This window comes from Chanodichthys erythropterus, chromosome 14, assembly GCF_024489055.1.
Source record: "Chanodichthys erythropterus isolate Z2021 chromosome 14, ASM2448905v1, whole genome shotgun sequence".
Classification (NCBI taxonomy): domain Eukaryota; kingdom Metazoa; phylum Chordata; class Actinopteri; order Cypriniformes; family Xenocyprididae; genus Chanodichthys; species Chanodichthys erythropterus.
This window is the reverse complement of record NC_090234.1, coordinates 40,786,577-40,809,181: the sequence shown is the minus strand read 5'-3', so window position 1 is coordinate 40,809,181 and position 22,605 is coordinate 40,786,577. Positions and strand designations below refer to the sequence as shown.

At 43.2% G+C, this 22,605-nt stretch overlaps 1 protein-coding gene across 1 annotated transcript; it reads right to left on the bottom strand.

The window, feature by feature from the left end:
* Window positions 1-13,410: 13,410 nt before the first annotated feature.
* On the bottom strand, window positions 13,411-20,356 carry LOC137035990 (uncharacterized). Its single transcript, XM_067409877.1, has 2 exons — window positions 18,214-20,356; window positions 13,411-14,900 (listed from the first exon to the last, which is right to left on the bottom strand). The coding sequence occupies exon 1, from the start codon at window positions 19,779-19,781 to the stop codon at window positions 18,654-18,656; it is 1,128 nt and encodes a 375-aa protein (XP_067265978.1). The 5' UTR covers window positions 19,782-20,356; the 3' UTR covers window positions 13,411-14,900; window positions 18,214-18,653.
* Window positions 20,357-22,605: the final 2,249 nt, after the last annotated feature.

Genomic DNA, 22,605 nt, shown 5'->3' with positions numbered 1-22,605 from the left:
ATCCATGCAGCCTAGCATGGATAAAAGCAGGGAGAGCAGCGATAACCCCCTTAGGGTAAACAGAATAGAACCAACATAAATATATTGTAGATATCATTAATGTTAAATAATTTAAGCGATAACTGCTGATAATGCTGAAGGAGCATACAGTGGGTACGGAAAGTATTCGGACCCCCTTAAATTTTTCACTCTTTGTTATATTGCAGCCATTTGCTAAAATCATTTAAGTTCATTTGTTTTCCTCATTAATGTACACGCAGCACCCCATATTGACAGAAAAACACAGAATTGTTGACATTTTTGCAGATTTATTAAAAAAGAAAAACATGATAAAACAAATATCACATGGTCCTAAGTATTCAGACCCTTTGCTGTGACACTCATATATTTAACTCAGGTGCTGTCCATTTCTTCTGGTCATCCTTGAGATGGTTCTACACCTTCATTTGAGTCCAGCTGTGTTTGATTATACTGATTGGACTTGATTAGGAAAGCCACACACCTGTCTATATAAGACCTTACAGCTCACAGTACATGTCAGAGCAAATGAGAATCATGAGGTCAAAGGAACTGCCTGAAGAGCTCAGAGACAGAATTTTGGCAAGGCACAGATCTGTAACCAAGGTTACAAAAAAAAAAAAAATTCTGCTGCACTTAAGGTTCCTAAGAGCACAGTGGCCACCATAATCCTTAAATGGAAGACGTTTGGGAGGACCAGAACCCTTCCTAGAGCTGTCCGTCCAGCCAAACTGAGCTATCGGGGGAGAAGAGCCTTGGTGAGAGAGGTAAAGAAGAACCCAAAGATCACTGTGACTGAGCTCCAGAGATGCAGTCGGGAGATGGGAGAAAGTTGTAGAAAGTCAACCATCACTGCAGCCCAGTCGGTAGTAGCGGAAGCCTTTTTTTTTTTTTTTTTTTTTTTGAATGGGATGAAAGATATAGGATGTACTGAATGTTAGCATGCATATGCCTGAGAACATGATCTATTTAAATCCACATGGCATTTTAACAAGACACTGTGCTTATAACTACAGCCAGACAGCTATAGTTCCAACCACAAGTTTGCGACGCTGTTGTAACTATGGATTTTGGAAATAAAACTATGTTGGCAACGACGGAACTTGTGACCATAGTTGGATGCTTTTGGGAAGTGCACCCTAGGTAAAGAGGATATGAAGAGATCATGCCTTTACTCTGCATATTTCTTGAGAATCAAACATACAAATGTACACAGTATAAACATTATCATCATTCTCCATACACCTGATTATAAACCATATTGTTATGACTGTGATTGGAGGAAATCATCATAAAATGAAAATAAACACCTGTGAAGCTTCAGTGCTTGGAAACTGCAACATGTTGTTAACTTAATGAGCTATATTACTTGGCAGAAGACAGAAACTTATATAGGGTGAATTCAGTTTGATTGGGACACATTTCCAATTCATCTCAATGGCAAAAAGTGTCCCAATCACCCTGAATTCACCCTATTGTTGTGGAAAATAGAGGGCAAAAAAAAAAGAAAAAATGTAATTTATGAAAAAAAAAAAACTGCTTAAGCCATATTTCAAAAACGCTATTGGACATTTTTGATATTTGATATCAACCCAAACAAACCCACCCCTCAATTAATTGCTCGGCCTCCACAACCTCCAATCCTAACCACCCTGCTCCAAGCAGTAAATACAAACAAGAGTTTGTTGTTATTCGACAACAGCACAGCATCTCCAGACAATCAATGACACTCAAACCCAGTGTTACTCACGTGTGAAGGGGAATGATAGAAGCCAGTACTGGAAAGCTTTTCTAATTTTAACGCAGGTCCTGAAGCGCTTGCCCAGTCATAAACCTTCATTCCAGTGATATTCGTTTTAGCTCTTTTGTATTGTATCTCATCTCTCTTTCTGCCATCTGTTTTTCGAATCTCCCTCTTGCTCATTCTCTCTCCTTGACCATCATACACCTCCTAATGCTGATTGGCTACAAGTTTGTTGTTGGTGTGGGCCCTAACTTTGGACTAACTTCCAAACAGTCTTTTTGAAAAATGGCCCACCTTTAAGCAAGAGAAATCAACTCTTTTTTATATAAACACTGCTATAGTATTTCCATAGCATTTTATTACAGAAAAAATAATATCGCATTCATATGCATTGAAATACAGACAGATGCACGCGCACCCAGACTGAGACAGTAGGAAGCATGGCACACTCATATAATTTCTAAACAGGCTTATGGGAGATAATGAATGTGATCAGTTCAGGAGGTGGGGAGACTGCAGTCGTCGAGAGGCTGCTCTGCTTCGTCCTCTGTAATGCATGAGAAGCCCTGGAGAATCACAGCAGCGCAGAGAAGAGATCAGTGATTACACTGTGGTCAAATCATCTCACTCAGATAGCCATGATTCCATCTCACCACCCTCAGGAACATCGACTACATCAGTGCCTGCAGAGCAGAGAACAGACCTGTTACAGCGACATGCACACACATACATCGCTTTTGTTTTATTACCGTGGTGTTTTTGGACAAGGTAAAATGGCAATATAATTGTTTTATTTATCACTGTTTTATTTTAAATACCTTTAGCATGAAATTAGGATGGAAAAATTACCACAGTAGTTATTACTAACTACCCTGGTATACACTATGTGAGGTCTACAAGAAAGTAATCTCTTTTAAACTAATATTGTGAAATTTTAAAATTTAAAGCAACTGTTTTATTTTTGAATATTTTATAACTAAAAAAAAAAAAAAAAAAAAAAAAAAACCCTGAATTATTCCAAACGGTTGACTGGTGTATACTGTTAACAATTTCCCTGTATTTTGCAGTACATTAATGGCAGCACAGTTGCCAGCAAGTTGCTATATTTCAGTTTATAGTAGTGTACTTTGATGCAGTTTTATAGTGTAAAGAACAATGCTGTATAACTACAAAACGTCTCGGGTTACATCTGTAACCCTGGTTCCCTGAATAAGGGAACGAGACGCTGCGTAAGCGCTTTGGGAACGCCTCTGTGTGTTACGTCTTGAAGCACTCGTGAAATCGAACCAATAGTGTGACGGGACGTCAGAGCGGGTGACGTCACGGACCAGGAAACTATAAAGCACCCTTGAGAACAAAGAACGCCAGCTTCTGAAATAGGGATGAAGCAGACGCTCACAGGCGTGCTGGGAGTATGGCTAAGCTACGCAGCGTCTCGTTCCCTTATTCAGGGAACCAGGGTTACAGATGTAACCCGAGACGTTCCCTTTCATGGGAACATCGACGCTGCGTAAGCGCTTTGGGAACGCTATCCCAACTAGGCCATAGGACCAAATGCATGTCTGTTATCTCTTCAGGACGACAGTACTGAGGACCCTGGAGTGGAGCCCAAATCAAGGTTATAGAACCTAATAAAGGTATGCTGAGACGACCACCCAGCAGCCTCACATATGTCATTGAGGGGAACCCCTGACATCAAAGCCTTTGAGGCAGCCATACCCCTGGTGGAATGTGCCCGGACAGCCAATGGAGAAGGCTGCCCGGAAGACTCATAGGCAAGCGAGATGGCCTCGACCACCCACTTACTCATTCTCTGCTTGGACGCCGGACCTCCTTTGTTAGGAGATCCGTAACATACAAATAATTGTTCAGATTTTCGCCACAGGGCAGCTCTGTGGACGTAAGCATCTAAAGCCCTCACTGGGCAGAGCAGATTTAGTTTTTCCTGATCCGCATTTGCAAAAGGTGGAGGACAAAAGGCCTGCAGCACAATCAGCCCCGGGACACTTGTAGGGACCTTGGGAATATACCCAGGTCTCGGATGCAGAAAAGCTTTGACCATTCCAGGTGCAAAGTCTAGACATGAAGGAGCAACGGATAGTGCTTGTAAATCTCCAATTCTTTTGAGAGATGTTATGGCCAGAAGAAATATGGTTTTCAAAGTGAGAAACTTCTCAGACACTTCTTCCAAAGGTTCAAAGGGAGCCGCAGCTAACCCTTCCAACACAATGGCTAGGTCCCAGGACGGAGTTTTTGTGCGTACCACAGGCCTCAGCCTCTGAGTACCACGGAGAAAACGTATGACCAAAGGGTTTCTACCCACAGAAACGCCTTCTATTTTAGCGTGATAAGCAGAAATCGCTGCAATATATACCTTCAATGTAGAAGGGGTTAAACCGTCCGAGAATTTTTCTTGGAGAAATTGCAGTACATGACTGATGGAGGAGTGGAACGGATCCACCTGTAGTCGGCTACACCAAGTAGCAAACAGCTTCCACTTATACGCATAAAGTTTTCTCGTGGATGGAGCTCTGGAGTGGAGAATGGTCTCTACAACCTCGGTTGAGAGACCAGATTCTATGAGCTTGGCCCCCTCAGGGGCCAGGCCCACAGTTTCCATATCTCCGGGCGGGGGTGAACTATTGAGCCACCCGCTTGAGACAGAAGGTCCTGCCTGATTGGAATCTCCATGGGGGAGCCTTCTAAGAGGGATACTAGATCCGTGAGCCATATCCGGGTCGGCCAGAACGGGGCTACCAATATTAGACGGACCCCGTCCCGTCGAACCCTCTCCAGAACTCCGGGGAGCAGAGCGATCGGGGGAAATGCGTACAGACGCAGCCTCGGCCACGTCTGTACCATAGCATCCAGCCCCAGAGGGGCTGGATGGGTCAAAGAATACCACAACGGGCAATGAGACGTCTCTTTCGAGGCAAACAAGTCGACTTCTGCGCGACCGAAATTCTTCCATATCAGCTCCACCACCTCGGGGTGGAGCCTCCATTCCCCGGGCCTCGGCCCCTGCCTCGACAGGATGTCTGCCCCCACATTTTGATGTCCCGGGATATAAGCTGCTCTCAGAGAGAGAAATTTCCCCTGGGACCATAGGAGGATCTGATGTGATAATTTGCACAGCTGGCGAGACCTCAGACCCCCTGATGGTTGATATAGGAGACCACCGACATGTTGTCTGTACGAACTAACACGTGATTGCCCCTTAGGTCTGGGAGGAAGTATTTGAGTGCTCGAAATACCGCCATCATCTCCAGCTGATTTATGTGCCAGGAACGATGATGGTCCCCCCAAAGACCCTGAGCTGAGCGACCACTCTTGATCGCCCCCAGACTGTGAGAGACGCATCCGTCGTTAGCATTTTGCGACGACAAGGAGCCCCCAACACAGGACCTTGGGACAGAAACCAGGGTTTCTTCCACACTGCCAAGGCACGAAGGCATCGCCGCGTGACCTTGATTGTGCGAAAAGGATTTCCCCTCGGAGAAAACCCCTGGTTCTGAGCCACCACTGTAACGGTCTCATGTGCAGCAGACCAAAAGGTATCACGTTGGAAGCGGCTGCCATCAGACCTAACAGTTTCTGAAACTGTTTTACAGTGAGTGACTGGCCTAATTTCACCCCTTTCATGGTTGAGAGAATAGAATTCACCCGGGCAGGAGACAGATGTGCCTGCATCGTCGTGGAATTCCAAACTACCCCTAGATAGCTGGTAGTTTGAGCTGGAAGAAGCACACTCTTCTTGGTATTGAGTCTCAACCCTAACCTTCTCATGTGTGACAGAACTACATCTCGATGTTGAACTGCCTGTTGCTCTGATTGAGCCAGAATCAACCAGTCGTCGATATAATTCAGCACGCGGATGCCCTGGAGTCTCAGCGGAGCCAGAGCCGCATCCACGCACTTTGTGAAGGTGCGGGGTGAAAGAGATAGGCCGAACGGAAGAACCTTGTATTGGTAAGCTTCGCCCCCGAAAGCGAACCTGAGGAACTTCCAGTGTGAAGGATGGATTGACACATGAAAGTACGCGTCTTTCAGATCTATTGTCACGAACCAGTCCTCGGACCTGATCTGTGTGGTGATCTGTCGGAGTGTAAGCATCTTGAACTTGAGCTTTTGTACTGAGCGATTTAACATGCGTAAATCTAGAATAGGACGCAACCCTCCATCCTTCTTCGGAACTATGAAGTAGCGGCTGTAAAACCCTGACTGTTTGCCGGGAGGAGGAACCCTCTCGATAGCTCCTTTTTGCAAAAGTGTCATAACTTCTTGTTCCATGACCAGAGACTGCTGGGGGCCCACCACTGTAGGGAGGACCCCGTTGAACTGGGGCGGGCGAGACCCGAATTGTATTTTGTAACCCTTTTCTATCATCTGCAGTACCCACTGAGAAATATTGGGAAGACGTTTCCATTCTTCCAAAAATTCTACTAAGGGAACCAACCTCTCGAGGCTGGTCTCTGGTGTTTTTTGAGCACTTGGCTCGACGCCCTGGAGCGGCGCACCGGCAGGAAGAAGTCGAATCAAGCGCTGACCGGCCCTCCTCAGAGGGCCGCTGCGCCCCGTAACGCACGAGACGGCGGGGTTGGCAGAACGGCCCCCTGAGGGCGCCGAAGAGGGGTTAGTATTATAGATTTTAATTTTACAAGACCCTCTTCGGAGGGGGCTGCCCTCAGAAGTCCTGAACCCCTGACGTCAGGACTTCTTCGAAGCCTTCCTCGCGATAATGACAGTCCGCAGATCTGTCTTACCCTTGGAAGGCTTCGCTTGCGTTGCCCTCCCCGGTCCCCAAGATCTTTGCGGGGGAGCACGGGTGGCAACACTTTGTTTCTGTTGCGCTCTATGCGCAGTCGAGGAGCTTGTAGACGGCCGAGGCTGCTCCCGCTCAGCAACCTCGGCAGAGCGGCGAGGGAGGAACTTTTGGAAGGCCGCCGACTGTCTTTTTGCCTCCTGGAACCTCTCAACGACAGATGTAACCGAGTCGCCGAAGAGGCCCAGGGGAGACACAGGTGCATCTAGAAGCACAGACTTATCTCGCTCTTTTATATCTGATAAGTTGAGCCATAAATGTCTCTCCGTGGCCACCAGGGCTGCCATAGAGCGGCCTATTGATTTTGCCGTCTCCTTGGTGGCCCGGAGAGATAAGTCGGTAGCCTTCCTGAGCTCTTGGATAGCGTCAAAAGTCGCCTCGCCACTCTCGTCTATCTCCCCCAGCAGGTCGGCTTGATATGCCTGGAGGATGGCCATAGTGTGGAGACATGCGGCCGCCTGACCTGCTGAGGCATAAGCCCTGCCCACCAGCGCTGATGTTGTACGCAGGGGTCTGGTGGGCAAAGTCGGGGATTTTAGGGACGATGCTGTCTCAGGCGAGAGATAGCTCGCGAGCGTCTCCTCAACCTGAGGCATCGCCCCATAACCGTGCTGTTTACCTCCTACTATATTACTATATAGAGTGGTTTGTGGGTTGTAAACACGAAATTGTGCTGGCTTGTGCCACGATCTCGACACCTCGGTGTGGAGATCGTGGAAAAACGGCAATCCCCGGGGCTGAGGCTGTGATCGGGCGGGGAGAAAGCGCTCATCCAATTTGCTTTTTGTTCGCGCTTCTGATCTTTCTTCTGGCCATTCTATTTTTAACTTTGCCACCGCCCGAGTCACAACATCTAAAAGCTCCTCATGAGCTGGAGATGAGGATGGCGGGTCCTCCTCTCCAGCCCCGACGCTCGCTACATCCATCTCCTCGGAGCTGGATAAGTGAAGCGCCGGTGCAGGTGCCTCTACCCTGGGGGAAGAAACCGCAGCGCGTGCTTCCGCAGCCAGGGGAGAGACACTGGGTCTGGCGGGTGAAGGCTGAGATAGGGCAGGACCCGTCTCTAGCCCCTCCGCCAGATCCATCTGTGAACCCCAGGACTGAAGCCGCCGCTGTGCCTCGGCAGCAGCGGGACCCGAACCCTGGGGAACACTCGCCGCGGCGCCCTCTTTATTCTTGTCAAAGAACGCGCGGCGTGAGCGGAGTGTACGGAGCGTCAGTTTTTCACAATGTACACAGACAGCTCCCTCGAGAGCTGCCTGTGCATGCTCCACTCCCAAACAAGCAACGCACATCTCGTGTGTATCCCCGCCCGTGATGAAGCGAGGGCAGGGATGAACGCACTTAACAAACTGTTGCTTGCTTGAACTCGCCATTTGTGTCTCACAATATATATATGTATATATTATATGTGCTTGGTGAACTAAAATACTCTTGTCCTCGGACGAAGAGATATTTTGTTTGCTGTGTAGATATAAAGGGACAGACAACACCAAATAAGACACACGATAACACAGAGCGCTGCTGAAGACTTCAGAAGCTGGCGTTCTTTGTTCTCAAGGGTGCTTTATAGTTTCCTGGTCCGTGACGTCACCCGCTCTGACGTCCCGTCACACTATTGGTTCGATTTCACGAGTGCTTCAAGACGTAACACACAGAGGCGTTCCCAAAGCGCTTACGCAGCGTCGATGTTCCCATGAAAGGGAACAGTATTTTACTGTATTTTTACAGTATTTTGTCATTGTATATTTTACTATACTGTAATATCTATACCCATACTTCTAAATATTAACAATTATTATGATTACTAATAATGATAATATATAAATCATATAATATAATATATATAAATCACATAATTATTTAATATATAGTTAGTAGAGTATATACATACTAAAGTTCGTAATAATGTAATACTACTAAACGTTACTAATCACATTGAAGATCTCCTGTGGAAAGGCATCCTGCATTGTACCTTCATAGCCTATTAGGAGGTCAACTTGCATGCCCTTCATGAGTACATCCAGTGGAAAAATTACAAACAGTTGGTTATTCTAAATACACTATACAGTGATAAACTTTAATATAAACAGAAATACTTTGATAAACACATTTGTAATAATAACCTGCTACCAATAGCCAATCTCTCTGGCCCCAAAACCACCAATTTACGTTGCAAGTGAAACTTAAGTATTTTTCAAATTTACAGAAATTCTGTATTTATAGAAATTCTGTATTATTGCTTGGCATATTACAGTCAGGTTACAGCAGGGTTACAGCAACACTAAAATATACTGTAAAATATTTCTGCTCAAATCAGAATTACCCAGAATGGCATATACATTACGGTATTTTACTGTAATGTAGAAATGTGGTATTGTTCTGTTGGGTTTTTACAGCACTGTGCTGCTAAATCTACAATGGCATTTAACAGTTGTGCATATAAATGCAAATTGGTTTGATATTTTGCATAATGCAAAGACAGTCATACAGTACATTTTCAAGTTTGAATGTAATAGTAACACCATTTTTCTTTTTTTTTTTTTTTTTTAACTTGAGGAGGGTTTAAGGTTTTAAAGGATTTCCTAATTAAGTACATTCATTGCTGATGATCAACCCAACCCATCCCAGAGAAGATTCTGATACTATTTAAATGACATTTTAGATTTGTGAAAAGTTATTGATCAGCTTGAAAGGGAGAAAAAGTGATGCTCATTTGCAAGGGAAAGTTCCTTTTATTAGTTAATGCCTGCTTTCACTTCATAGGAGGCACTCTAATTGCCACTAAAGACATCCAGCAATTTCCACCTAATTTATCCCTGGCAGGGCCCACAGAGGGCACCCACACATACCACATACACACAGACTATACAAAGCAGTCAGAGTCACACACAGGGCAGCTCTCTCTGTCAGAGATATGTCCAATTATTACATTCAGCTGATTAAGCCCCCGCTTTGTGCTCAGATTAGTCAGTGATGACTGACGTGAAGAACAGAAAAAATAAAAAAAATCTATCTCAGAGTCTGAAAAGAAATATAGTTTCTTCTCATTAATTGAACATGTTAGATCCCTTACTTGACCCGCTCACTCTCTCTATATCTCGTTTACAAGTTTTTGTTCAATAGAATGCTCTTTAGAATTAAAATTTAGAGTTAAAATCAGCTATAACAAACACCAACAACCATAGACTGACACTACTGTACTGTATTGTAGCTAATAGCTTTGAAATCAGGAAGTGAAAATTAGAATGGACGAGATGGAGGAAAGTCCGTACTGTAGAAAGGTATAAACAGAAAATCACAACATATGTTGGATGTGATTCTTATGTTATCTTATGTACGCTCAAGAAGAGCGATTTTTTTTTCTACTGAATTGAAAGACTTGCCTGTCATCTAAGCAGAAGATATAGAGAATGTGAAGCTGCTGTCACGCCGTGTTCAGATCTAGTCTGGTTTGTTTATATCGCGTTGCCTTTCTGCTAGTGGCAGTATTTTGATTTTCTGTCATGATTGTGAAAAAATGTCGCCATTGTAGGACATTCATGCTGAATGGAGAATTGCAATAGGAACTCACATTATCGTTCAGGGAAAAAATGGACGGTGTAATACAATTTTGGCCTTTTCTATGTGTGGAAAAGCCTTATAGCACATCTAATAATGTCACTGATTAAACCCACTGCCTATCACTCAATAAAATAATCACATTGGTAAATGTTTTTGAAAGTTTTGTATTTTGTTTGGTTTAATAATTAACATTACATTTGCGAGTATATGACTCTCACTTGTCTTGTGAATGAGCATAAATTGCACACAGCCACTTCAAAACTGTAAGCATGGGTAGCTATGGGTTTGATTTTGGTTGTCATTTGTTGAAATAAATAGAAAAAAATACAGTGTGTTAGTGTCTGTGCGCTGAATGTGATCCTCCGATTCTCTTCCGTGGCCATATGGGAAAGTGAATATTTACAAAGACAAAATTAAAACTACAGTTACATTTACACCCTTCCAACAAAGAAATTGATTGACTTCTATCAGCTTGTTGAACACTTTTTTTTTTTTTTTTTTTTTTTTTTACATTTTCTACCTTATGATGGCTGAAGCAGCAGCGCTTGAAACTGTTTTTATGGTAACCAGATAAACATTGTGAACGGAATTCTACAAAACTCACGTGAAAACACCAAATGATCATGCAATTGGATAAAATAGCTTCTCTTCCCTGCAAATGAAACCATGTAGAATGTGAATATTTACCCAAGTCAAAAACAAAAGGGTAAGCATATCCATATTAATTTCAGCATCAACAGAAAAAAAAAACAAAAAAAAAACATAACCGATAAAAGCTCCTTGTGGTTTCTCGGTTTGATCGATTTGAGAAACCATAAACAACGCAAAACATTGGAATTTTGAGTTTGCGATAGCGATTCCTATATAGAAAAATCACTTCCTGTCCTCCAGCTGCATTTTGCTCCAGAGCAATGACATCATGTGCAAACAACCAATGGTGTTAAATTATACAAAAAGTATTTTGGATACAATAAAATATGTCCTATCTGACATATTTATATAACACAATGGCAATAGACAGAGGAAGTCATTTTCAAGCCTTAAGAGCTAAAAAAAAAAAAAAAACCACTATCTATTTTAAAACAACAAATTATTTGTGTAAATCTTAGTTCATCTCCATCAAGGAACATACTTTTTACCCACAGAATGGTGTCGAAAGAACATCTACCAGCAGGGACTAAATGGACCATGCTAACCAGCCAATCCTTGACCTCATGATTATTAATACATAATTTTTTTGGTTCATGAATGGTAAATAGAGTAAATACCAGAGAGACATCAGTGATTAGCCAGAAAACCAGCAGATACCCAACAGTGCAGAATACACACGTACGCACATGCATGTACACTCTCTCAGTGGGAAGTGGTGATGGTGACTAGAGGCAGGTTGTGGGTTTGCTGGCTGGATGCTCAGATGTACTTCTGTCCAGGGTAATACTGCCAGACAGATGAGTGGGCTGGTGTAAACAGTCGGAGCGGATCTTTGGCAGCACAGTGACTGCGCTGTAACGCAAAGCAATGATCACTTCTCAAAGATGCCCATTAGCCCCAAAGCTTGCTGTTACACTAGAGCTCTGCCTTGAAAAGACATCCTCAGTAATAGGACGGCGCTCAATGGGGTGCAATTCATTAGTCTATCCCCAGCAAGGCAGTGTGACCGCTACATGTACAGTCTTGTGCCTTTAATCACCATACCATAGAGAAGTCGCAGATGTCCCCCATACCATATAACCAAGATAAACACACATGCGTGGCAGTGGCTCCTTTCTGTCAAGAATGTCTTCATGTAGTACCTAATAAATTCACAAACAAAGCAATGAACACATACATGCTCAAATCATTTAGGTTTATTTGGGATATTTTGACACAAACAAACATGTACAAGTTATGCATGGATACAAGTACATATTGTATACAAATAGAAAATGTAACTCATAGGGAACTCATTACCTGCATCTATTAGGAATCCTACATCTTTGGATTGTTTTAAGAAACCTCTTAAGAAACATCTTTTTAGGCAAGCTTTTAATTTAATTTTTGATTTGATTTAATTTAATTTTAATTTTAAATTATTACTGTGTAATGTTTGATATGATGTATTTTTGCTTTGTTTGATTTGTTATCTGTTTGTATGTGTTTGCGCTTGACAAAATCTAAAGGCATATCACTTCTACCATTTTGAAATACAATGAAGCATTTCAATCAGAGCATAGGAAGGAGATAGGAGGGACTAACTGAAACTCCTTTGCTGAATGGATACAGCCTCTTCTGAGTGAGCTGGGGATTTTGGTGAGGGCCTTGAATCGATTCCACCTTGTTCTCGAATTCCACATAGCGTATTTTATGTGGAGGTGGCTCATACACACCAGAACTGTTCTGTTGAAAAAACATACATATTTATGTAATGTTGGGCTTGTTTAATGAGTGTATTTTAAACAGAATCTGAAGGCATAACATTTCAACCAATAAATAAAAATAAGAGATAGGAGGGACTAACCAAAGTTCCTCTGCTCCATGGACAATGCCTCTTCTTTCATCTGTTCTTGCAACTGGCGGGCTCAACTTCTTCATGTGTGCTCCCAGCAGGATCGAACACTTCCGGTGGGGTCTTGGAAGGCATTGGTACTTCTTGTTGGAAACTGGCGAGCACAGGCTCATGTGTTCCCTGATAGAACAATGTGGCAACAGGTGCTCCTGGGAACAAGGCAGGCATGGGTGTTTCCTGGGGGAAAGACGTGTGCACGGATGCTGCCTGTTGGAAAGTCACAGGTGTTCTCTGAGGGTACAAGATGGGATCAGGCACTCTTTCAGGAAACAAAGTGAGCACAGGCACACCTTGTGGGAAAAAGGTGGGCATGGGTACTTCCTGAAGGAAAGTATGCATGAATGTTGCCTGTTGAAAAGAAACAGGCACAGGTGGAAACAAGGCAGGCGTGCGTGCTTCCTGTAGAGACTGCTGTGGGATCCTGATGGCCACAGTTGCTTCCTCAATGGTCACTTTGGCCATGGGTGCTCCCTCTGAAGTCACGTTGGCCATGCCTGCTCCCTCTGTAGTCACGTTGGCCAAGGGTGCTCCCTCTGGGGTCATGCTGGCCACAGGTGCTCCCTCTGTAGTCACGTTGGCCAAGGGTGCTCCCTCTGGGGTCATGCTGGCCACAGGAGCTCCCTCTGGGGTCACGTTGGCCATAGGCACTCCCTCTGGGGTCATGCTGGCCACTGGCACTCCCTCTGGGGTCATGCTGGCCACAGGTGCTCCCTCTGGGGTCACGTTGGCCATAGGCACTCCCTCTGGGGTCATGCTGGCCACTGGCACTCCCTCTGGGGTCATGCTGGCCACAGGTGCTCCCTCTGGGGTCACGTTGGCCATAGGCACTCCCTCTGGGGTCATGCTGGCCACTGGCACTCCCTCTGGGGTCATGTTGGCCACGAGCACTACCTCTGGGAAACATGTTTGCACAAGTGGTCCCTTTCTGGTCCCGGAAGGCTTGAACACTCTCTTTGCTGTCCTGACAGTCATAAGTGCTTCCTGTGGGGTGATGAAGGCCATGGGAGCTCCCTCTGGGGTCACAACGACCACGGGTGCCCTCTGTGGGAAACATGTGTGCACAAGTGGTCCCTTTGTTGTCTTGGCAGGCACAAGGGCTCTTTGTGGGGTGCTGGCAGTGACAGCAACTTCCTGTAGTGACTCCTGTGGGGTCACAACAGCCACTGGTGCTCTCCTGGCATGCACAGCCTCTCTCTGTAGGGTCCTGATGGGTGCAGATGTATCCTGTAGAAACACCTGTGGTTTCATGACGGCCACAAGCATTCTATGTGGGAAAAGCACAAATGGTACCTTTGTGCTCCTGGTAGGCACAGTTATTTTCTGTTGGGTTCTGTTGGGTCCATGTAATCCCTGTGGGGTTACAATATCCACTGGTGCTCTCTGTGGAAACACATTAACCCAAGTACTTCCTGAAGAAACAAGCCTTCAGCTACAACTGTGGCTGCCTCAGGTGCTTTGAAATCTTGAGCTTTGCTCTTTGTGGGATCTTGTTGGACCCAAGAAGTAGAGGCAGAGAAGGCATTATCTGTAAAAGTTGTTCTCTCAGCCGTTCAGGGATCATTAGTTTTGCTCCCTGTGGCAACCTGCCAGGCACAGACACTCCCTTCGGTGACCTGATGGGCTCAGAAACTACCTGTAGGGACCCCTGTCTGTCTGCTTCTTGTGGGGACTCCCCATGTCCACTTGCTCTCTGTGGGGACACGATAGGCACTGGAGCTTCCTTTGGGGTCCTAGTCATTACGGGATCTTCGTTTGGGGACCGGCCATTACAGGATTTTTCTTTTTGGAGCCAGCAAACTTGGGTTATCCTTTTGGGATCCTGGTGGGTATCAGCTGCTGAATAAGCTTCTGACTCCGCTGCATCACCTTCTGCATCAGCCACTAATGGGCCTTTAGTTTTGTTCCATCTGGAGACCCGGCAAGCACAGATGCTCCTTTTTGAAACCCAGCAAGTACGGATGCTCGCTTTTGGGCCCCAGCGGACATGGGTGTTCCCTTTTGCGACCCAGTGGGCACGGGCACTCCCTGTTGGGACCTTACAGACACAGGAGTCCCCTTTGGGACCCATCGGGCATGGGTGCTCCCTGTGTGAAACAGCCTGGGACTGCTTCTTCAAGTGTCAAACGGTGGACATGCATGGCATACTCATTTTGCTGTACAATATTGCCTTGAATTGTGTACGCAGCACTATCTATATCTGTGAAACGCTGTGAAAGAACGAGAGAGAAAATAGATGAGTTGAGTAAACACTTAATACCAAAATGACTAATCAGAATAGATATTCACATAATGCAAGAGAGGCTAAATTAAATTAATTCTACATATACTAATCAATGTCAGGAGTAACTATTAAAACCAATCAGCTGTCAGTATTACATTGTATCACTGGAATAATTGTTAAGACAGAGCAACTTTGAAATTCAACCAATCAGACAACATTCAAATTAATTAAGGATGTTAGATGGAATGGGGCTCATTGATAATAATGCTTATAATGGCAGTGTGTATGACTCTACGACATTTGTTGCATTGACGTGTTGGTGGAGCTATTTTAAGATATCAGGGAATCATCTGCATATGGGAGCATAATTATATGCAAATATGTAAAAGCCAAACACAATCTATAATTGGTTTACCTATCAGCCTCCCCCCAAAATCCCCACAGACCCTAGACGGACCACTGAGTAGTAGTAGGCCTTTGTCTAATCTTTAATCTCATAGTACAGCGCATATTGGGTTATGCTCACAGTCAGTTCAAATACGATTAGGCTATGTGTGTATCTGATTGGAATCTGCTCTAAATTATTGTCAAAAATGCACCTGGTGCAGATAAGTTTGAAGGACAGTGTTATAGCTGTTCAGTTGCTTACTCTCCTGTGTATTAAATTACTTAAAAAATACTTCTATTGAATTTATACATAATTTGTTTGTCTACAAAAATAATTTAAAGTAGGCCTATTTAAGCAGTATTTAAGATAACATAAACAGGTAAGTGTGTCTAAAAACATTATGTGTGCTTTGGAATATATGCGCTTTGAAACTGTTGTCACAGGGAATGCACTGTCAGAGAGTTTCAATGCAATATCAAGAAGCCTCTGGGCTGTGTGGACTGAACTGTCTGCTGTAATTGAGTTGTGGAACTGAGAAGAGCATGTTTGCCAGCTGTCAGTCTTCACTGCACATACTCTATCACTCTGTTCATCACATACACAAACTCATATGGACAAACTTGCATGCTTTTTTCCCATAAGGCGCTGAGTAACATCAGTCCGCATGAACTGGACCCAAGCATCTAAACTGACACGGTGACAGACCAAGTGTACCTGCTGTTAAAATGAACCAGGATTTGTTTGAGCATGTTTTGAGGGAATTTCACTTAAACTGTTTCCATGAAAATTTAACTGATACATTTTTTTTTTTTTTGTATGTGGGGGAGGAGGGTGTTTTTCTCTCTCTGTGGTTATGTTACACTTGCAAACATGCATTATTTACATATACAGATGTGTTATGACCAGTCCAATTTGTTTCAGCAGCTACTGAATGTACATCTGCATTATCACAGCAGTAAACAGAATTTGAACAATTTATATGCTGATATATGACCCAAACTCACAAAACCCCAGTGCTGTCACCATGGTGACTGATTGATGCAATTGCACTTGCCAAGTGTCCAATCACAGTTCATCATGCTTATGCCGACCTTGCATTTGTGTGCCAGCTGTGACCGTGATGGGTGTGCTCAGAAAGCAGCCTCGTCATTGGCTGTGGTTCCTTATGGTTGTCCTGGTGAGGCTGTAATTGACAGTGCTGTAAGTGAGTGGTGGAGATTGACAGATTTTGGCTTGAAGTGACCAACAGCTGTTGCTCTTAAGGTGAATGAGTGTTTTTATGAAACTGCAGTAACCTCTTTGAATGCTTAGGAATCTTGGGATATGAGATCATCCCCTTAACTGTCTGAATGTGAGATGTAAAACACAAGCTATAAAAATGTGGAAATTGCTTTTTCTTGTTTCTTTGCTGTGCTTTATTTTTTCCTTGTCTGGCTTGACATGGCATGACAGTTCTATATATTTGCATTATATACATTACCAGTCAAAAGTTTAGGATAATGGATTATATATTATATATTTATATATATATATATATACACACACACACAGTACAGTCCAAAAGTTTGGAACCACTAAGATTTTTAATGTTTTTAAAAGAAGTTTTGTCTGCTCACCATGGCTACATTTATTTAATTAAAAATACAGTAAAAAAAACAGTAATATTGTGAAATATTATTACAATTTAAAATAACTGTGTAGTATTTAAATATATTTGACAAAGTAATTTATTCCTGTGATGCAAAGCTGAATTTTCAGCATCGTTACTCCAGTCTTCAGTGTCACATGATCCTTCAGAAATCATTCTAATATGATGATTTGCTCCTCAATAAACATTTATGATTATTTTCAATGTTGAAAACAGTTGTGTACTTTTTTTTTCAGGATTCCTTGATCAATAGAAAGTTCAAAAGAACAGCATTGATCTGAAATACAAAGCTTCTGTAGCAATATACACTACCGGTCAAAAGTTTGGGGTCAGTAAGAATTTTTATTTTTATTTTTTTGAAAAGAAATTAAAGAAATGAATACTTTTATTCAGCAAGGATGCATTAAATCAATCAAAAGTGGCAGTAAAGACATTTATAATGTTACAAAAGATTAGATTTCAGATAAACACTGTTCTTTTGAACTTTCTATTCATCAAAGAATCCTGAAAAAAAATATTGTACACAAATATTTTGTACAATTGTACACATTAAATGTTTCTTGAGCAGCAGATCAGCATATTAGAATGATTTCTGAAGGATCATGTGACACTGAAGACTGGAGTAATGATGCTGAAAATTCAGCTTTGCCATCACAGGAATAAATTACTTTGTGAAATATATTCAAATAGAAAACAGTTATTTTAAAATTGTAATAATATTTCACAATATTACTTTTAATTAAATAAATGTAGCCTTGGTGAGCAGACAAAACTTATTTAAAAAACATTAAAAATCTTAGTGGTTTCAAACTTTTGGACTGTACCATGTTTACCAAGGCCGCATTTATTTGATCAAAAATACAAAACGGTAAAAGTAAAATATAAAATGGTAATAATGTGAAATATTATTCCAATATAAAATAAGTTTTTATTTTATTTACAATTATTTTATATTTTAATATGTTATTTATTCCTGTGATGTTTTCCTATTATATGAAATGTATCTATAGATATCTAATTTGCATATTCATGTTTTTGGGGCAATATGTTGTAACGATCAGCCAAATTGGTTGAGTCACATGATTTAAAAATGGGGTCAGATTTTACTGTGTGAGTTTGTTAGTGGTTAAAAGAATTAGACATAAAACGGTGATAAAGTTAAATAAGAATTGTGTATTTACAATATTCACAGGAACTTTAAAACACCACAATAAAACCAGGAAAACTCAGTCAGTTAAAAGCATACAGTCTCAAGTACCATACCCTAAAACAGTCCAAGAATCCTAGTGTGCTGATAAAAGTCCCAATGTGAGTGTCCACCAGTGTATATACAAATGTCCAAGTAGTGATAGTCCAAAAGTTTTGTCTGGAGAGGTAAGTCCACAAATGGTAACTCCACAATCCAGTTAAGATGACTGTTAGTGAGTCTCTGTTTGTTGCCATGCTGCTCTCTTTATACAGATATTTTTCCTGCTTCCTGTCATTTGACTGGTCACATGACAGGCCAACCATTCATCTCTTAAAGACATACACACTAAAAATGTTAAGAGGAATAAAATGGACTAAAACACATGTAAACCAATTAAAACTCCATTATACATAAAATCATTGTAATAAATAGAGCGGTAAAACATGCATTTTGTGTGACAGTGTCACATAGGCTATGTCAACATGGGGAAGAAACTAGTCTGTTAAGAGTACTGTCAACCATAATCCATAAAATGGGTATCCTCTTTAAAGTGTGACTTAAAATGTCTTTGAAATAAATTAGCTAAAACTAGGCACTCCCATGCAGGCACTAGTTGGCTGAAAGGAACTGGGGAACCATTACAGAGTGGAGGAAGTCGGTACCAGCCTGGGTAACCCTGGTGCATACTGTACCCAGCTTTGCCGGCACGCCTCTCCCCTCGAGCATTCCTCCTTCCTTGCTTGATGGTTGGTGATGATGACGATGCAGGGTGACGAGATGGTTCTTTGATCTTTCCGTTGACATTACACACTCCGCAGTCTCCCACATACCGCCAGACATCCTTACGGACCGTTGGCCACCAGGCGACCTCCAGGACGCTGAGAAGAGTTTTCAGCCGACCATGATGTCTCTCCGTTGTCCTTTCGTGGAGGCTCCGTAGCGTTCGTTCGATCAAGGCCTTTGGGACGACAAGCTGTAGTCGGTACTGGCCGCCCTTGCACTGGATCTGTCGGTACAGCAAGCCCTGGTGGTTGATCACTGTGATCCTGTCGGTCTGGGGTGTGGAAGAGATGATGGCGAGTGTGTAGTCATCCTGTTGTGTGCTGTTGGCTTCCTCACTGGAGAAGGGTAGAACAGAAAAGATGTAGCTGACATCTGGCCCTGATGAGGTATTGGTGCAGCTAATTCCTTGCTCTGTTGTGCTGTCCGTCTGTGAAAGTGTTGAGATGGTGGAGCAGTCAGTGGGAGGTGAAGAGGTGTAGATGGTGGAAGGCACAGGGTTAGAAGTCTCTGTAGGAGTTGGGACAGTGGCTTCTGGAAGTTTCTTTTCCTTCAGTTGTTTTGTCCACTGTTTGTCTCTCCTCCGAAAGCACTCAACAACCTCTTTTTCTAATGCCGCCATAGCCTCTTTCACATATTCCTCCATCTTATTGAATCTTACATCCACAGCCTCTCTAAAACACATTTCACGGTTCAACTGACTTTCAACAGAGTCTTTACAATCCTTCTCCAGTTTTAAAACAAGGTTAAGAGAAAGTACTTCAGTACGAAGCTGTTCACAGTCACACTGGTGTAAAATCCGTTTATCATTAAAATTAGCAGGTGTTTTAAAAGGAGCAGCATTACCAAAATGAGTCGCCATCTTTTACCACTTTCTCAACACAGTTTTTAAAATCTTAAACGTTCCACGTACGGGCCACCATATGTAACAATCAGCCAAATTGGTTGAGTCACATGATTTAAAATGGGGTCAGATTTTACTGTGTGAGTTTGTTAATGGTTAAAAGAATTAGACATAAAACGGTGATAAAGTTAAATAAGAATTGTGTTAAAACAACACAATAAAACCAGGAAAACTCAGTCAGTTAAAAGCATACAGTCTCAAGTACCATACCCTAAAACAGTCCAAGAATCCTAGTGTGCTGATAAAAGTCCCAATGTGAGTGTCCACCAGTGTATATACAAATGTCCAAGTAGTGATAGTCCAAAAGTTTTGTCTGGAGAGGTAAGTCCACAAATGGTAACTCCACAATCCAGTTAAGATGACTGTTAGTGAGTCTCTGTTTGTTGCCATGCTGCTCTCTTTATACAGATATTTTTCCTGCTTCCTGTCATTTGACTGGTCACATGACAGGCCAACCATTCATCTCTTAAAGACATACACACTAAAAATGTTAAGAGGAATAAAATGGACTAAAACACATGTAAACCAATTAAAACTCCATTATACATAAAATCATTGTAATAAATAGAGCGGTAAAACATGCATTTTATGTGACAGTGTCACATAGTAATGAAAAAAAAAAAAGAAGTGTAATAACTGGAGTAATAATTGGCACGATTTTCATAATATTAAAAGTAAAAGTGGGACCATGGGAAATTGTGGGTCCCATGAACAAACCAGTTGAGAACCACTGATGTAGACCAAATAATAATGACCATCAGGGAAGCAACATATTTATTTTTTGACAGGAATGAAAACAAGGCTGTGAGGGACAGAAGAACAATTGTACTGTTGTTTAACATCATACAGATTGTTCAGCTGACAAAATGGCTTTCTCAGGAAAAAAAATAAAAAGAGAAAAGAAAGAAAAGACTTTCATTAGTTTTGAAAAGTTATGAGGAGTTTTTTTTATAAGGACCTTTATATGCTTGCCATTGTAAAGACTGCAGGTCTATCCCTCCCTCAAAGCCTAGTTTTCGTCCGCGTTAAATTCAATATGGCGTCTAACCTGACTAAGGTCTATTATTGTCACATTTATGTTCAGTCAGTGTCACCTTTATGGACTTTTAGTTTGTCTTCAGTCACATGTTTCCTTTGCTCATCATTTAGTTTGTCATCTCTGTGTATTTAGTTCCTCTGTTTTCAGTCTTCAGTTGTCGGTTGATGTTCGTGTTTGGCTGCACACTGTTACGCCTGTCTACTTTTCCTTTAAATAAACCATGTTTATATTTGTATCCTGTCTTCAGCTCATCTTCATCTTGTGGCAGATCAACCGAAACAAAAGATGGACTACGCAGCCAAGTTTTCTGTGTTTGCCCAGGAGGGTGTTGATTTTTTTTTTTTTTTTTTTTTAACTGTCATCTTGCCATCACCTGTTCCTTCGACGATGAGACCCTGAAGCTATTGCTCTGGATCGGGGCAAACTACCACCATCCTATAGACCTCCTAGATACCTTTGGACTTAACTGGAGGGACGCCATCATCCGGTGTCTGGAGAGTGTCAACCCCCGATCCAAAACACAGCCAGTCCCAGAGCCTGTTTCACCACTTGCGACCACGGAGGAATCATGTGAGCCCCCTGCAGACTGAGAACTACCACCCACCAAGACCCGTCAGAGCGGACAGCGCTGACCCTCTCCCCGGAAGAGGAGCCCCCCAGTGATTCTGACCGGGGGTGTGAGCAAGTGAGATCTGCGGCCGAGGTTATACTGGTGGAAATAGAGACTGAGGACTGGCTGATGGACTTCAATACAGAGGTATTGTGTCCCTCCTCGTCTCTCATTCTTCATTGCTGTTTCTTAGACAGCACCACAGACTGTATGAACTCTATTCTGCTATCGCTGTTTCTAAACAGCACAGAGACCTGCGTGGACTATGTACTATTACCTTTAACCCTGTCAAGTCTCCATCTGCCTCCATCACCGCCTTTCTCAGCCAGTCCTCCAGCCCTACCTCTGCTGGAAGTTTGAAGCCCTTCACCATCTACTGCAATACCATGCTGTGATGTTAAGCCGCAGGTCAAGCAACCACCATCAGCGCCTGAGCGAGTGGATCTTGTGGCTCCTTCTCCAGCCTCTGATCACCTCGCTCCGTCTCGGCCCGTCCACCTGTCGGCTCCACCTTGGCTCCTCCCACCTTCGGCTCCACCAGACACCCTTGGCCTTGGTTCCCTTATCCCACCGACTCCCCCTTGGTCAGTTGTCACACCAACTCCGCCACGGACTTGCAATCTACTTCCACGCTCTGTTCATCCACACATTTGGCTGTAGCGGGCTCCTCCTTCCCTTCGGCTACGCCTCTGTCCTCCATCACACCGACATCGCCTCAGTCCTTGGGTAATCTGGCTCCACCTCAGACACTCGTCGGTGCGGCATTGCGTAGGCCTCCTGTGTCAGCGATGTTGCTCGTATCATCAGCCTCTACACCACTGTGGCTCCCCCCCCCCTTGACTCCACCATGGGCTTTCATCATTGTGCTCTGGGTCTGTGCCATCAGACGTACACCATCGTTGCTGGGGTCGCATTGTCTTCCATCTGTCACCATTCTTCCGCCGCCTGCCATCACCATCCCTTCACCATCTCCTGTCACCATCCCTACACCATCTCCATGCCCTCTTCCTATGCCTTCTCCTTCTCTCCATGCCACGAGGTACGTTCATGTTCAGTCAGTGTCACCTTCATGGACTTTTAGTTTGTTTTCAGTCACATGTTTCCTTTGTTCTATTTTCCTGCCACTCATCAGT